Here is a 15,608-nt window from a genome sequence, read left to right as displayed (position 1 = left end):
GATAGGCCCAGACCCATTGGAACCCACATTCATTTCACATCCTCGAGGGCCTTGCAAGCTGTGCCTCACCCAAGCTGTTTCCACCACAAGCCTGCAGGATCCGCCGCGCTCGTTTCTTAGCGTCTTCTGGGAAGCTGGGGCTGTTTAGTAGGTTTGGGTAGGTGCAGAGTGCCATCACCTACAGAAAGACGGTACAGTTGAGTTTACACTATGGTACCCAAGCACACAGGACACGGAGCAAGGTAAAGTGAGAAGAAAACAACTCCAAACACTGCGTCACAGCCTCTCCATGAGGGCTGGGCGGAAGGAGCTCAGGGTAGCAAAGAGAAAGATGCTGGCTCTCAGCAGCAGGAGAGAATTTGATGGATGAGAGGCAACACCAGCAAGGCTTGGCCCAAGAATGGGGAGCCAAACGAGGAGCCATGGTAGAACATGAGGGTTCGCCACCGCCCTGGCTTCCACTCATCTACAAACACTGGACCCAAACGTCCAGGATCATAAGAATGAGAGGGTCTCTTAGGCAAGGGGCCAAGCCACAGTGGGAAGCAAACCCTTGCTGACAGGAACAAGGTTGTAAGACCCCTGAAGACACATAGCCTGAGACCTTCTCCTCCCGGTCTTCCTTTGGACTAATCCCCAGATCTGAAAGCCGGAACAGCTTTTCCTCCCTGTAACACAAAATCACCCTACACGTGAAAACTGAGAGGATTAACTTAAGGCTTTGTGTGACTAGGTACCAGTAAAACCACGCACACCTGTTTAAAGCTGGCAGCTGAGGGACCACGCCAGGCTTACTAAAGGGAAGAACAGGTCACAGCTCTGATACCAGTCAGGTGACAAACCAGCTTCTTGGCTTTTCCTCCTCTGTATAATGAGCACTAACCTAGCCTCCCCCTCTCCCAGGGACATTATGAAGATCAGAGAGACAGATGATGGCTTCGAGCAGCTGACACCATGCAGGACAAGTTAGGACAACTGTGGCCCCGGGGCTGGGTTGGCTTTGGGGATGAGTCCTTTACAGCCTGTAAAGGCAAGTGCTCTTGGGAACCTACTCTCCACCCAAGACCAGATCCACACTCCTACTTACAATCAAGGACCTTGGCCTTCTTCCTGCCTCTCCTCTGGCAGAGGTACTGTTTGTCCCCCAGTTCCACATGCTGGACCCTCACACTCATCTCCAGTCTTCTGAAACTCAGCAATGATTGCAGGGTATCCCTCAGACCAGGGTCTGCTGCATGTCCTCCTGTTTTGCAGGGGCTGTGGCTGGAGTCTTCTGGCTCCAATAAGCCCTCTGCCCCAAAGTGAGGGAAGCCCCACTTTGTACCCCTTCTGAAGGTGGTGACACGGGTTGGGAAAAGGGGACAAAGCTGTCTACTCCCAAAGTTTGTTACCTGCCCTAGCCTGTGGACCTTACACATATAGGACTGTTATTTTGGTCAGAAACAGGCCCAGTTCTTCTACAGGAAAAAGCTTTCTATGGCTCTGTCTCCTACCTCAGTTCAGGCTACCCAGTGGTATTTTCCTACCATGCTTTTCCTATCTCTTGCCTGCTGATCCTGCCCAAGCAACATTCTGCCAATGATATTCAGACATAAAGCCTGACACCACCATCACTTAGAGTCCCTGGGAGGGAGCTGCATTACCCTAGAGGCAATGAGAGTAGGTGGCTGTGGCTGCCATAACCTCCCCTTTTTGCTGGGCTGGAGGCTGACCTCCATCTGCTCTCCAAGGTACCCTGACGATTTCTACATGCACAAGGCCACTAGCCGGTCAGCAGCAGATCCAACACTCAAACCCAGGGGCTCCCTTAGGGTTATATTTTCACCCCGGGGTACCTCCCCCCACCCCACTGTGCTTGCATCTCTCTGTCCACATGTATATCTGAACACCCTCACCGAAGCGCTTCTGTCAGGACCCCAGACCTAACAACGACGAAGAAGAGCCTTTCTGGAAGCGTCCTATCCCAGACCAACCCCAAAGTGTGTTAAGGTATTTTTGATAACAATGGAAGGGGAATTGCTGAGAGAGAGAAACAGGGACACCAGGTACCTGAAAGGGCTGCTGCTTCTGTGGCACATCCCTGAGGGATGCTGGTGCTTGCTGTTCTGGTCCCTTCCCCATCCCCTAGGAATTCTGGTCCCCCTCCCCTCACTCCACTTCAGGGCCCCCAGAGGCCTGTTGCTGAGGGCTGGCTCACCTGACGGAGGAAGGTGATTGGCTGCTGGCCCATAGCATGGGCATCCCCAATGTTGGCTCGGATTACCTCAGTGAATGGTTTTTTGATACCCTGCAGAGAGAAGGTGGCAGGTGGTTACTTAAGGACTCATAGACCCTACATTCCTAAGACAAGCTGGAGCACTGCCACAGGATATTAATAAGCAATCCTATTTTGATCCCTCACCAAATGTCAAGCACAGTGCCTGTGACATGCCTGACCCTAGCTAATCTTCACAACCATTTCCACAAGGAAGTTGACAAAGGACCCCATTTCACAAGTGAGAAAACTGAGGTTTCAAAAGACTAACAAACTTGCTCAGTGTCACAAATGGATTTGTAGTAGGATTTGAACTCAGAGTCGGCGTGATTAGCAACTACTCGGTTGTATGCCTCCCACTTTCTGGACAAACTGGAAAAGCTGTTCAGTGGCTGGGACATCCAGAGACAGATCCATGGCCTGTCACCTTACAGGGATGTCTAAAAGAAGGCACTGGGACCAAAATGGCAGTAGAGAAGGAACAGAAGCCAGCCGCAAAGCATGCGGAATGTCAAGGGGGGAGAGCCTAGATGCTCCTGTCCCCTGTGCCCAAGCAGGTTCACTCTGAAACCACACACAAGGGGTTAAAGATGCTGGGCTCAAGTTCACCTCCAGAAGACACTCATCCCAGGAGTTAACTCCTGGCTTTGCTCTCTTGCAATCCGGGTTTTGCAAATTTGCTAGTTTCCTTTTCTTCTTCCTTTTTTTAAGAGTAAGGACAGATGAGGTAATGACGTAGGGGTCACAGAGGAACTAACAGATATTTGGATGTCACTCGGGAGATGAGGGAAAGACACTTCAGCTGCTACAAAGGTAAAAATGAACATGGAGATGTGAAAACATGGGATTACACACACACACACACACAGCCCAAGAAATCCAAAATTAGCCTGGAGGCACAGACTAGACAGGTTTAAGGACCTGCCCGGGTAACTGAAAATATAATGAGGAATAAACACAGCCTTACACAGCTAGTCCAGGACGGAGGCCCTGCATGTCAATGTGGAGGAAGGAGAAGGCTGGGATGGCCTGCCCACCTCCCATCCTAGCTGTGCACAAGTATATGTGTGTATCCACATGTGTGTACATGTGTGCATACATGTGCACCACACTCAGGTGTGTGCTTGACTATGGGCAAACATGTAGAGGCCAGAGGAGGATTTGAGCTATCCTTCAAAACTCTCCATCTTGCTTCTCTGAGACAGGATATCTCCCCCTGTCCCCGGAGCTCACTGGTTTTTAGCTAGGCTGATCAACAGCCAGCCCTGGCAATCCTTCCGTCTCCACTCCTACCAACACTCGGGTTTCAGGTACAGGTGAGACCATGCCTGGCTTTTTGCTTGGGAGCTGGGGATTTGAACTCAGGTTCATGCGTACATAACAAGCACTCTTACTGAGTCATCTGTCCCTTCCCCACCATGCTTTTTTTTACAGTCAAATACCTCTCAACTTAAAAAAAAAAAAAAGGACAGTGGACTCCAGAAAGAGAAACAGCTGCCACCTAAGTTTGACATCCCTACATGACAAGGCATAGTAGGCCAAGAAAAGCAGCCTAGAAAAGGCTCCAGTGTTTCATGCACAGAGCTCAAGTCTCTGAAAGGTGTGTCTGGGAGACAGGGGACCCAACACGTAACTTGTGTCCCACTTTTTGAGCTATTCAGAGATGGCTAATGTGCAGCGTTACTCCTGGCAGTCAAACACCACTAGACCATGGCAGGTGGTAGCACCACTTGCTGCCCCAGGCTGGGTCTGGGTGAGAGCAGGAGAGAGGGGAATTCGGCTGCAAGGCTCATCCCATAGGCAGGAGCCACGGCTGGGAGTGAGGGAGATCTACCTACCTACCTAAGGCACAGTGTACAGAAGGCAGGTTCACATGCCCTAGCACTGGCCTGGGTTCCAGTTGAGGAGCTCTGCATCAGCATCAGCCTTTAAGTCACTGGAGCTTTCAAGCCTACAGTTCCTGAGCATAGATGACTTCTGTGGTACCCCACAGCCTATTCTTCAGTAAAAAATAAATCTGTCACAGCAATGAAAGCCAGGACTCAACACACAGCTGTAGGCCTGGGCCCCAGGCCAGCACAATACAGGAGGAGATAATGCCTGGAATCTAGCCCAGGATGGCCCTTCCCTGTGCCCTCCCCCGGCACTATTCAGCCAATTCAGGGCTTGCTGACACCAAGCCTGGGAAGACTGAGCATCTCCACACTTGGGGCTTTGTGCCCACAGACCATAGACACTGTGCATGACAGATGAGCCTGGGGCAGGAAACTGGCCCCCTTGAATAGACAAGCAGACCACTCTACACAGCCAAGAGCAGCCACTAAGAAGAGCGTTCTGGGCAGACAAGCTCAACACGGGCTGGGAAATACCAAGATACCCCAGAAAGACTCTGGCCCAAAGTGCTTATCCAGGCCTGTATGAACACACAGTGTTGCAGTGCTCCCAGCGCAGCGCCTTGACAGAGACACTAACAGGCATACAGTGTGAGTCCCTCTGTCTAACACACCTGGACACGTATAGCTCCCAAGGGCATCCCATGCAGTACAGGGGAGGGTCCAGGGAAGGGAGGGGGCTCTTCTTGTCACTTTCACTTCTGCAGGGGTGGAAGGCAGTGAAACACTTCTTCAGACAAAAAGGAAAAAGATTCATCATCGCCCTTCCAGTCCACAGTCCAACAGCATTAAAGGCCACACTGGACTGGTGGACACGTCAGACGGGAACAAGGCAAGACAAAAGCAGTTATCAAAACAGGAAGGCTGAGGAGATGCTCAGTTGGTAAGGTGCCTGTGTCTCAGGTGCAACTACCTGAATTCAACGCACAGAATCACATTTAATACAACAACAAACAAAAACAAACAACAACAAACCAACCTCAATGCAATGGTGTATGCTTGTCATCTCAGTACTGGGAGGTGAAGACAGGTGAACTCCTGGGCTTCACCAACCTAGCTGAACCAATGAGCTTCAGGCCAGCGGGAGCCCTGCCTCAAAATCTAAGGTGTGCAGCATCTAAAAATGAGAGCAATGTTGTCGTATGGCTACTAATGCACCCTACACATGTGTGCACCTATATGTGCAAGAAAATATGCACGTGCACACACACACTCGAGAAAAATGCTATTCAAAAAAGGTGGTGGTGCATGCCTTTAATCCCAGGGTTTGGGAGGCAGGGGCAAGTATAGGCTTTCTCAGAGGCTAAGATGGCATCAGATCCCCTGGAGTTCAATTTAGAGATGGTTGTGGGCTTCCCAGTGTGGGGTCTGGGAATCAAATCTGGATCCCCTGCTCTTCTCCAGTTCCCATGTTGTACACCTTAAATACACACACACACACACATACACACACACACACACACCTGTCAGTTATACACACCCTGGTAAACCTGGAGAGGAGGCAGGAATAAAAACAAGTTAGTTTTCTTGTTCAAGGGATGGCCCAGGCATTTCATGAGATATGCTGAAGAAGGCCACAGTCTCCCTTTGATTCAACAAACACTCCTAATACAGTAAATAAGGAGCCTGCGAGTGAGAGAAGGTAGGCGGGAACCAAACAAAGAGAAAAAGCAAAGCAAATACAGGAAGTGAAGAATAAGAAGTGTACAGAGGCTGCAGAGAAGGCTCAGTGGGGGAGAGTGCGCTCTATGGCTTTGCCAGACAACCTGAGCACAGGAGCAGCACTCATGCCCTGCAGCTTACACCCTCTACTCTAGCTCTACGCCTCTGGCTTCCGTGGGCACCTCTACTCACATGCACACACAAACACATACATGCGCACACGCAAACAAATACACGTGCACACACACAAATCAATCTTGAACAAACCTGGGTACAGGAAAGGAGTTGGGCACAGGGTGGAAGTGAGGCCTTCCCAGACCCCAGAAACTATTTGAAAGGTCCCTAGATCCCAGACTCAAATGGACAATTAATCAGACTAGAGCAGGCAGGAAGTCCTGAAAGAAGCACTGGAGACAAAACCCAATGAGATCCCACAGGTCCTGAAAACAGGTTCATTTAACAGAGGAAGCTGAGACTTAGCACAGGGTAACACTCTTGCAATGGTAGTCTCAAACAGCGAACAAATGCCTAACAAAGCGCCTCTTTAACATATCAAAGTGGGTCTGGCTGCCAAGATCTCCAGCATCCCCCAGTCCTGACTTGTTACAGGGTATGGCTGGGATGCCCCACCCCTTACCCTAAACTCCTCCAGCCCAGGGGCTGGGCTTCCCTTCCCTAATTTAGGTACCTCACCCTTTCCCTAGTTACTCTCCCAGTTCTCCACTCTCTCTCTCCTCTGGTCTGGCTCAGGGTTATGTCCATTCTGGACTCCCCCAGATATCCCTGCCTCTGGCCATGCTCTCCCTCATGTCTACAACAAATCTCCTCTACCACACCAAGGAGTGTGTTAAATGTCCTTTCTTTTCTTTTTTTTCTTTTTTTTTTTTTTTTTTTTGGTTTTTCGAGACAGGGTTTCTCTGTGTAGCCTTGGCAGTCCTGGAACTCACTTTGTAGACAAGGCTGGCATGCGCCACCACGCCCGGCCTTTTTTTTTTAAATTCACGCAGACAGCAAGAAAAGTGGAGATTTATAAGGAACAGGGTTGGAAAGATAATGTCACTCATCGGGAGTACTTCCTGCTCTTACCAAAGACCTGGGTTTGCTTCCTAGCACCCACAGAGTGGCAATTCTGGGGGATCTGACACCCTCTTCTGGCTTCACAGGCACCAGCACACATGGGATGAACAGACAGACAGACAAAACACACATACACATAAACTAATAAAAATCTAAAACAAATAGATCTAAAAAAAAAAGAAAAAGATTTGTAAGTGTGATGCTTTGTATATACTCGGTCCAGGGAGTGGCACTATTAGGAGGTGTGGCCTTGTTGGAGTTTGTTGCAGTAGGTGTGTCACTGTGGGTGTGGGCTGTAAGACCCTCATCCTAGCTTCCTGGGAATCAGTCTTCCACTAGCAGCCTTCAGATGAAGATGTAAAACTCTCAGCTCCCCCTGCACCATGTCTGCCTAGATGCTGCCCTGCTCCCACCTTGATGATAATAGACTGAACCTCTGAACCTGTAAGCCAGCCGCAATTAGATGTTGTCTTTATAAGACTTGCCTTGATCATGGTGTCTGTTCACAGCAGCAAAGCCCTAACTAAGACAGTCAGTAAAGCTGAATTCTTTCCATTCAGGATCATTTGTTATAGCAAAGCTACAGCTGACCCAGAAAGCTGCACACTGAGAGATTCAGAAAGGCCAACGCAGTCTTCTACACATTTTATCCTCATAACCACACAATGATTTCAACAAAAGTAACCAGTCTTTTCTAATTCTAAACCTTCTGCCCTGTGTGAGCTCTTGTTTTTGTTTTGTGTACTTTGTAGTTGCATGTGTGTATATGTGTACAAGTGGAGGTCACAGGCCAGCCTTGGGTGTGGTTTCTCAGGAGTCAGCCACTTCAAGTTTTGAGACAGGGTTTCCTGTTGGTTTGAGTAGGCTAGCGGCTGGTCAGGGATCCTCAAGGATGGTCAGGAGGATCCCAGGAACCTCCTGGTGTGATCCACCAGCACTGGAGTCACAAGTGCACACAACCAATGCCTGGCTTTTCACGGAAGCTCTGGGGATCAAACACACGCTCTTATGCTTACCTGGCAAACACTTTCTAGTTTTAACCTTTGAGACAGAGTGTTCCTATATTGTCCAGGCTGGCCTTGAATTCCTAAACTCAAGTAACCCCCATGTCTCAGACTCCTAATAGGTAGGATACAGGCCACAGTCACCACACCTGGCTGGTGTTTACTTTTACAACTGGAAGAATAAAGCCATTCCTTCGCTTTACTGCACCAAGCCCTGATCCTTGCCTTTAAAAAAGCAAGAGGAAAAAAAAAAAGAAGTAGGTTGAGAAACTGTCAGATCCTTTCAAAACCCCTTTAATTGAGGCTTATTAAAAAGTGCTATTATTCCTAATGAACAATGGGATCTGAAACCCCAAAACAGACTCTCCCTTGGTGGAGCTGCTGTCAGGGTGCAATGGCCTCCCTGGCCTGGCTATTCACATCCCTTACCCTGTTCTCCTTGTCCCTCAGGCTATCTTATCAGAGAAGTAAAAAGCTTGGGGACTAAGCCCTGTCCGCCACCCTGAAGACAAACACCAAAGCCACGTGTCTGACCTGTGATATTGACAGGAGCACCCACTGAAGCAATTCCATAGCTAACATAAGGTTCTGGGACCTAACACAGACATCACCTCAGGTTGCCCGAGACAAAGCTTAGAGAATGGGAAACTGATGCCCAGAGAATACACAGAATTTGCCTGGAGTCGTATTCCATACAAACTTCTCAGCCAGATCAAATCCCTTGGAATATTGGTCCAATTTGCATCAGAGATTCAAAACAGAAATAGGAAAAAACCACTAAGCCAACACAAACAAAAAAATAAATGAAAATAAACAGGGCTCTGAATACAGCTCTAGGTCAACCATGGAATGCTTGCCTCCAGTTAGTAGAGCTCTAAAATCTAAAGTCCCCAGCACCAAGCCCCCAACCTCCAAAAAGAAAAGAAACAACTGACAAATATGGCTAATGAAGTTGAATGAGAGCAGCAGAGAGGGTATGGTGGTGTGTGGCTTTCTTCCCAGCACTTGGGAAACAGAGACAGCTGGATAGACGTCTGTGAGTTCCAGGTCAGCCCGCCTGACACAGAAAGTTCCAAGTCTGTTAAGATAGTGAAAACCTGTCTCAAAACAAAGACAAATATCAGAGAGTAGGGGTGGACAGAAAGGACTTCTCATCTAGCTTGGACGTCTCAAACATTCGGGAGTGTGGAACTTCTGTTCTGGAAGTCAGGATGCTTCTGGCCCAGTGACCAAGACATATAACTACCTGAGCTTTACCACCGCTGGAAACCCTTCCTAGCTCGAATGCCCAGCCAGGATGCATGGCCCAGTCCTGAGTCATCCAAATGACTTCTGTCTATCTTCTCTATCGAATTCACCCCACCTCCCTCCGCCAAACAGACTTCTACTAACTACATCAACCCCTGCCGCTAGACCCAGAACTTCCCAGCTTCTAGCCTTTGATCACAGCACTGCCTACTCTTGGACCATTCTCACACATTCTCTGCCTGCTAAAACATCCCCCCAAAACATAGTGAACTGGGGGCAACAGAGCTGGAATGACAGTATGGCGGCCTGAGACTAAGGCCAGTGCTCTCTCGCTCTCCCCATCCTCTGCTTTACGGGTCCAACAAGAAAGCAGTCATTTCGCAAAAGGTAGAGAGAATTCCTGGAATCTCTCCCAGCTCCGGATGCAGAGAAACCAACTGTGGTGGGGCAGAACAGGGAACACTTTCAGCCGAGCTTTGTTTTAGCAGGGAGGCTGTTGTCCTGAGAAGGGACAGCTGCAGCCTCCCAGATATCAAAGTTTGAAAAAGAAAAGCACAGGCTCTATGTCTCTAGCCCACCAGTGTGTCAGGCACAAAAACAAAACAAAACAAAAAACAAAACAAAACAAAAAACAAAACAAAACAAAACAAAACAAAAAAAATGGAGCCAGCCTTCTCTGGACCAACCTTTAAACAGCCCAGTGGGCAGGAGAGATGGTGGAAGGTTAATAGCAGAGAAATCCAGTTCAGTTCCCACGTCAGGCGGCTCACAAGCACCTGGAACTTCATCTCCAAGAAGATCCAACTCTTGATTTGCTTTGTTTGGTTTGGTTTTTGGAGACAGGGTTTCTCTGTGTAGCTGTAAAATAGGCTGACCTTGAACTCAGAAATCAACCTGCCGAAGCTTGTACCACCAATGGCCAGCAAAGAAACGTCTCTGGCCTCCATGGGCACCTGCACTTATGTGCACATAACTACACACATACACATATTTTAAATAATAAAAACAAATCTAAAAAAATGAAAAATAAACTCAGCCCTGCAAAGAGTCAGCAATAGACACTGACAGATCCAACACAGCGTTTTTAGAATTGGGTATCTGATGTAGGTAGGCTTCATAAAAATTCCAACAGAAAGAAGAAAGAGATTCTAAGAGTTCCTCTTACATACTCAAGGATAGTGAGTGACCATGCTACTCTGCAGACACTGGGATCTGCTGAGTATGGAAACAAAATCAAGAAACCCTCCCATCCATCCACATCTTGAATCAGAATGATCTGGTGACCTTTTCTTCTTTCTCTCCTTCCTTTCTTTCTTCCCTTCTTTTCTTTCTTTTCTTTCTTTCTTTCTTTCTTTCTTTCTTTCTTTCTTTCTTTCTTTCTTCCTTCCTTCCTTCCTTCCTTCCTTCCTTCCTTCCCTTCTTCACTTCTTCCTATGTTTTTTCCAGACACGGTTTCTCTGTGTAGCCCTAGCTGTCCTAGAACTCACTCTGCAGACTAGGCTGGCCTAAAACTCACAGAGATCTGCCTGTCTTAGCCTCCCAAGTGCTAAAATTAAAAACATGCGCCACCACCACCCGGCTAACATTTTCTTTTTAATCTTAGTAGTGATGTTCCCTCTTGACTCTGCCTTCCAAATCTCACCCAGTTTAAAACCCAGTATCCTAGCAGGGCATTGTGTTGTGTGCCTGGATGCCTGTAAACCCCAACGCATAGTGGGTGTAGGTAGGAGGATGTGGAGTGGAGGACAACCTGGGCTACATAGTCAGACCTTGGCCCCAGAACAAAAAACTTGGTTTCATCCAAGGCCACCAGTGTTTCACACACGGCCAAACCATCCTAGTTGGGACAGGGAGAAACAGCTATAAGTTCAAGCCAGCCTCCCTGGCTGGCATCACCAAGATGAAGTCCCAGGTTCACCTCATTAAGGTCATAAGGACCCAACTCTCCCACTATAGCAATCAAAGGCTCTCGGGGTACAAGATAAGGAAGTCTACCCATTTCTTTTCCAGAGTCCCGGTCTTGTCAAGCCACTGTGGCTGGCAAACACCCAGCAGGCCTCTGCCAGAAAAAAGGGTTCGGGAACAAACCAGCCAGTCACACAGTCTTCCTTCCTCCCTCCGCTCCTACTTAACAGGGTTTTCACCTCGCCACCCCCCCCCGCCCCCAGCCCCTTCGTCTCTCTTTAAAGCACTTACTTATTATTCTCTATCTGAAACTCTCACTTCTATATTCGCTTGTTTCCCCACTTCCAAGGGATCCACGAGGGTAGGGCACTTAGGGAACACGCAGTGCCTGGCAGCAGAGGCCGCTCAATAACTGGGCACAATTCAACAAGTGAACCGTCGAAGGCCTCACTTTGTGCCAGATGCGGGGCACTGGTGGGTGACGGGAGAGAGAGGGGGCGTTCTCTCGCTTTAGCCAAAAATGGCACAAAGAAGAAGCTGGAAGCCGAGGGGGGTGGGGGTTCGGAGGGTTGGAGATCCTGCAGGGAGGACCCCAAAGTAGCTCGCCACAGTTCTTCCCGCCATGAGCGCCCCCTGGCCTCACCCCCCGCAGGCCCCGCGCTCACCCGCTGCAGCTCCATCTCGATCTCGCCAGCTTTGAGCACGATGGGTCCCCGCACAGCGTACTCCACCGCCTTCACCTGCGGGTTCATGGACTCCAGGGTGAGGATGCGGTCTCGAGGGCTGCGCTCCGGTCGCACCTTGAGCGCCGCCGAGGCTTCGGCTGCAGCGCTGCTGTGACTACGGCCCCAGGGGCCCGAGGCGCGGGGGCAGGAGCCCCGCCGCACCAGCACCGCTGCCCGCTGCATCGCGAACCTGCCGAGGTTAGCCCTGGCCCAGAAAGAAGGAGAGCAAGACGTCACGCGCAGCCCCAGGTGGGCACCAGTCCCCCAAGAACCCAAGGCTCTCGGCCGGCAGCGCCAGCCTAGCTCCAGGGCTGCATTCCCACCCTCTGGTTACCGGGACCCTGCACCCTGCCACTGCAGCCCCAAGACGCTACACCGCTGGGTTGCCGGAGCTGCGCCTAATGTGGGTATGCAACGTGCCTGTCGCCGCCGGACTGTCCGCACCGCTCCGGTTAAGGTGAGCCTGGGCTGCTCCCAAACCCGGTGGCCGGCCACCGCATCCTGGCGCCTGGCACCAGCACCTCCTGGCTCCCTGTATTCGCACACCCACCGCCGCCGACTCCGCCTCGGGCCTGCGCACTGACTTCTGGGTCTTGTAGTTGTCTTGACCGTATCAATGCTGCAGTGACGAACCGGATAAACTACAAGTCCTCTAAAGCCTGGCGCAGACCAGACTGGGCTGGGCAGGGGGTGGGGGAGCGGTCGTCTGGGCTGGGTCTTGGTGACAGAGAATCCCTAGTTTAAGGCAGCGGCTGTCCTTTCCAGAGGCTTTTGGAATTTTTTATTTGCTACTTGGCTGCTTCTCCCTAGATGCACACCCCGCCTCCCTTCACCCTCACCTCGGGACACCTACAGTGACGTGGGATGCGTGGTGATGCACTCTTCGCCTTGAGTTTCATCATCCCAGCCATATGGTTCTCCTAGCCACTCAGGGGCAGCTGGTTAGGAAGTAGGGCCACTGAAACTTGATATGCCACCCAGTCTCCTTCTCAGAATCAACGTTCTTGTTAGCAAAAATCTGTGTATGGGGAGGGTGGGGTAGGGGGTGGGCGTAGGGAGGTTGTAGGAAGGGACCACACACCAAGTGCTACGGTTTTGCATCACCTCTCTATCCGAAGACCCACCTCATATCCATTGTATGCATTTTATTTTCTTTCTAGTCTTCCTAGCATCTAAAATTTACCTCATTTAGATACTTCCCGAGGACTCAGAAGGGATAAAAACAATGTTTTTATTTTGTTTTGTTTTGTTTTGTTTCTGTCCGTTGATTTCACAACATCTCTAACACTATATAGGCACTTAGTAAATATTTGTTGAACAATGACTACACAGAACATGGTGGCAATTACTTTGAGCAAAAGTATCCAGCCAGTAGATCCCTCCACACATGCATTTTGCATATGTGGAGTGTATTAGAAAGAGTTCTCTAGAGTCACAGAACTATACAGTAAACAACAACTATATAGTTGTCTCTATATAGTAAAGGAATTTGTTGATGACATACATTCTGTAGTCCAACTCCCCAACAATGGTCAGCAGCAGCTGTGAATGGAAGTCCAAGGATCTAGCAGTTGCTCAGTCCCACATGGTAAGCAGGCAAAGAAGAATCTTCCTTCTTCCGATGTCCTTATGTAGGTCTCCAGCAGAAGGCATAGTCCAGATTAAAGGTGTGATGGCACACACCTTTAATCCCAGATAACCTTGAACTCAGAGATCTCCCTGTCTTAATCTTCTGGGATTCGTAACCACTATGCCTCAAGATGTCCATGCCAAGATCCAGGTCAGAAACTTATATCTTCCAGCCTTCAGATTAGGATCCCAGGAAAGCCTTCTAATTCTGGATTGCAGTTCATTCCAGATATAGTCAAGCTGAAAACCAGGAATAGCCACTACATGGAGCAAGCTTGAGACAAGACTAGGTTGAGTGTGCAATTGGTGCAAAGGTAGAAATGTAAGCTAGGGGGCTGGAGAGATGGCTCAGCGGTTAAGAGCACCAACTGCTCTTCCAGAGGTCAATTCCTGGCAACCACATGGTGGCTCACAACCATCTGTAATGGGATCTGATGCCCTCTTCTGGTGTGTCTGAAGACAGCTACAGTGTACTCATACAAGTAAAATAAAATAAATAAATCTTTTTTAAAAATCCCTTTAAAAAAAAAAAAGAAAAAAGAAAGAAATGTAAGTTAACAGGCTGAGCCACAAACTTCTGCAAGGAGGACATGATGGAGGACATGATGGAGTTGCTTTCTTTCCCTCTGCCTCAGACTCCCTATCTGCAAAATAAATCCAGTTAAATGGCCTCCCTTTTCCCTTGGTGTCTTGAACATTTTGTAATTCTGGGAGTTTTGAGGCCAAACAGCCCGGGATTTGCACAGTCACAACAAACACATTTGTCTTGTGAAACTTGGGGAAAGGAGACACTATTTATTCAGTGTAGGGGAGAGGCAGTATAGGGGAGACAGAAGCAGGAAATTGGGGTGGGGGGGGCTGAGAATAATTGCACACAACCACTTCTGAGTCACCTGACTTCAAGCACGTCACTGTCCTCCTCATGTGTGAAATGGAGGCCGCAGTACCTACCATGAGCAACTGGGGAGAAAGTTCTGGTGGGACTTGGCAGAACTTGGATCCTGAAGTTACACCACACTCTTGTTGATCTCTCCTCAAGGGACTACCATACACTTTGATCAAACAAATCGATTACTCATGAAAGAGGAATGTGTCAGGGAGAACAGAAGCTAAAGATAGCTCTAAGTGTTCCTTAGTAAACGAGTCTGACTTGTCAAGTCTCTGCAAAGAAGTTATTTATGCGGTATAGGAGGCTGCTGCTGCTTCCCTGTCATCTTCTCTTACAAGGAAAGAAATAGTTTGTTAAGGGAGAGAAGCAGAGAAGTAGAGAGGTGAGCCAGGCCTTCCCTGTTGGCTGCCTCCCAGAAAGCAAGCAGGAAAAAAAGGCAGTCTGGGCTTTTTTTTTTTTTTTTGGTTTTTCGAGACAGGGTTTCTCTGTATAGCCCTGGCTGTCCTGGAACTCACTTTGTAGACCAGGCTGGCCTCGAACTCAGAAATCCTCCTGTCTCTGCCTCCCAAGTACAGAGGCGTGCACCACCACTCCCGGCCTGGGTTTTTGTTTTTAATTTTATATTACGCATACAAGTGTTTTGTCTGCATGTATGTCTGTGTTCCATGTGGGTGCAGTGCCCACAGAGGCCAGAAGAGGGCATCAGATCTCCTAAATTGTAGTTCTAGACACTTGTGAGTGGCCATGTCATTGCTGGGAACCAAACCTGATTCCTCTAGAAGAGCAATCAGTGCTCTTAACCACCAGATAACTCTCTATTCTCGTGTTTGGGCTTTTAATTGACCAACACCTCTCTTAACAAGGTCCCCTCCTCAGCTTTTGTCTCCTTGCTCAGCATTTAGTGTCCAGGTTGAAGACTCTCCCAGTGTTGTAGGACCTTTGGGCACTTCAATGGTTCTCAATGTTCCGTTATCACTCACTCTGCCCCGTTGAAGAGCCACACAAACACACACCTCCAGGCCCAAACCCCACTCAACTTCGATCTCACATGAGATAAATTCATTCCCTGTCTGTGATGATTTGTATATGCTTGGCCCAGGGAGTAGCACTATTTGAAGGTGTGGCCTTGTTGGAGTAGGTGTGTCATTGTGGGTGTGAGCTTAAGACCCTCATCCTAGCTGCCTGAAAGTCAGTATCTGCTAGCAGCCTTCAGATGAAGATGTAGAACTCTCAGTTCCTCCTGAACTATGCCTGCCTGGATGCTGCCACACTTCCACCTTGATGATAATGGACTGAATCTTTGATCCTTTAAACCAGCTCCAG

The 15,608-nt window shown here is 49.1% G+C and overlaps 1 protein-coding gene across 1 annotated transcript in view; it reads right to left on the bottom strand.

The window, feature by feature from the left end:
• Gpt2 (glutamic--pyruvic transaminase 2) overlaps positions 1–12,360 on the bottom strand; it is a 34,002-nt gene extending 21,642 nt beyond the window's left edge. The window contains exons 1-4 of the mRNA XM_021169462.2: positions 12,188–12,360; positions 11,708–11,972; positions 2,198–2,287; positions 70–178 (exon numbers count right to left, since the gene is read on the bottom strand). Of these exons, the coding sequence (XP_021025121.1) occupies positions 70–178; positions 2,198–2,287; positions 11,708–11,950 (442 nt within the window). The 5' untranslated portion in view covers positions 11,951–11,972; positions 12,188–12,360. The remainder of the gene's footprint in view (positions 1–69; positions 179–2,197; positions 2,288–11,707; positions 11,973–12,187) is intronic.
• Between the last annotated feature and the right edge of the window lie 3,248 nt (positions 12,361–15,608).

Source organism: Mus caroli, chromosome 8 (assembly GCF_900094665.2).
Source record: "Mus caroli chromosome 8, CAROLI_EIJ_v1.1, whole genome shotgun sequence".
NCBI lineage: Eukaryota > Metazoa > Chordata > Mammalia > Rodentia > Muridae > Mus > Mus caroli.
This window is presented reverse-complemented; position numbering and strand designations above follow the sequence as displayed.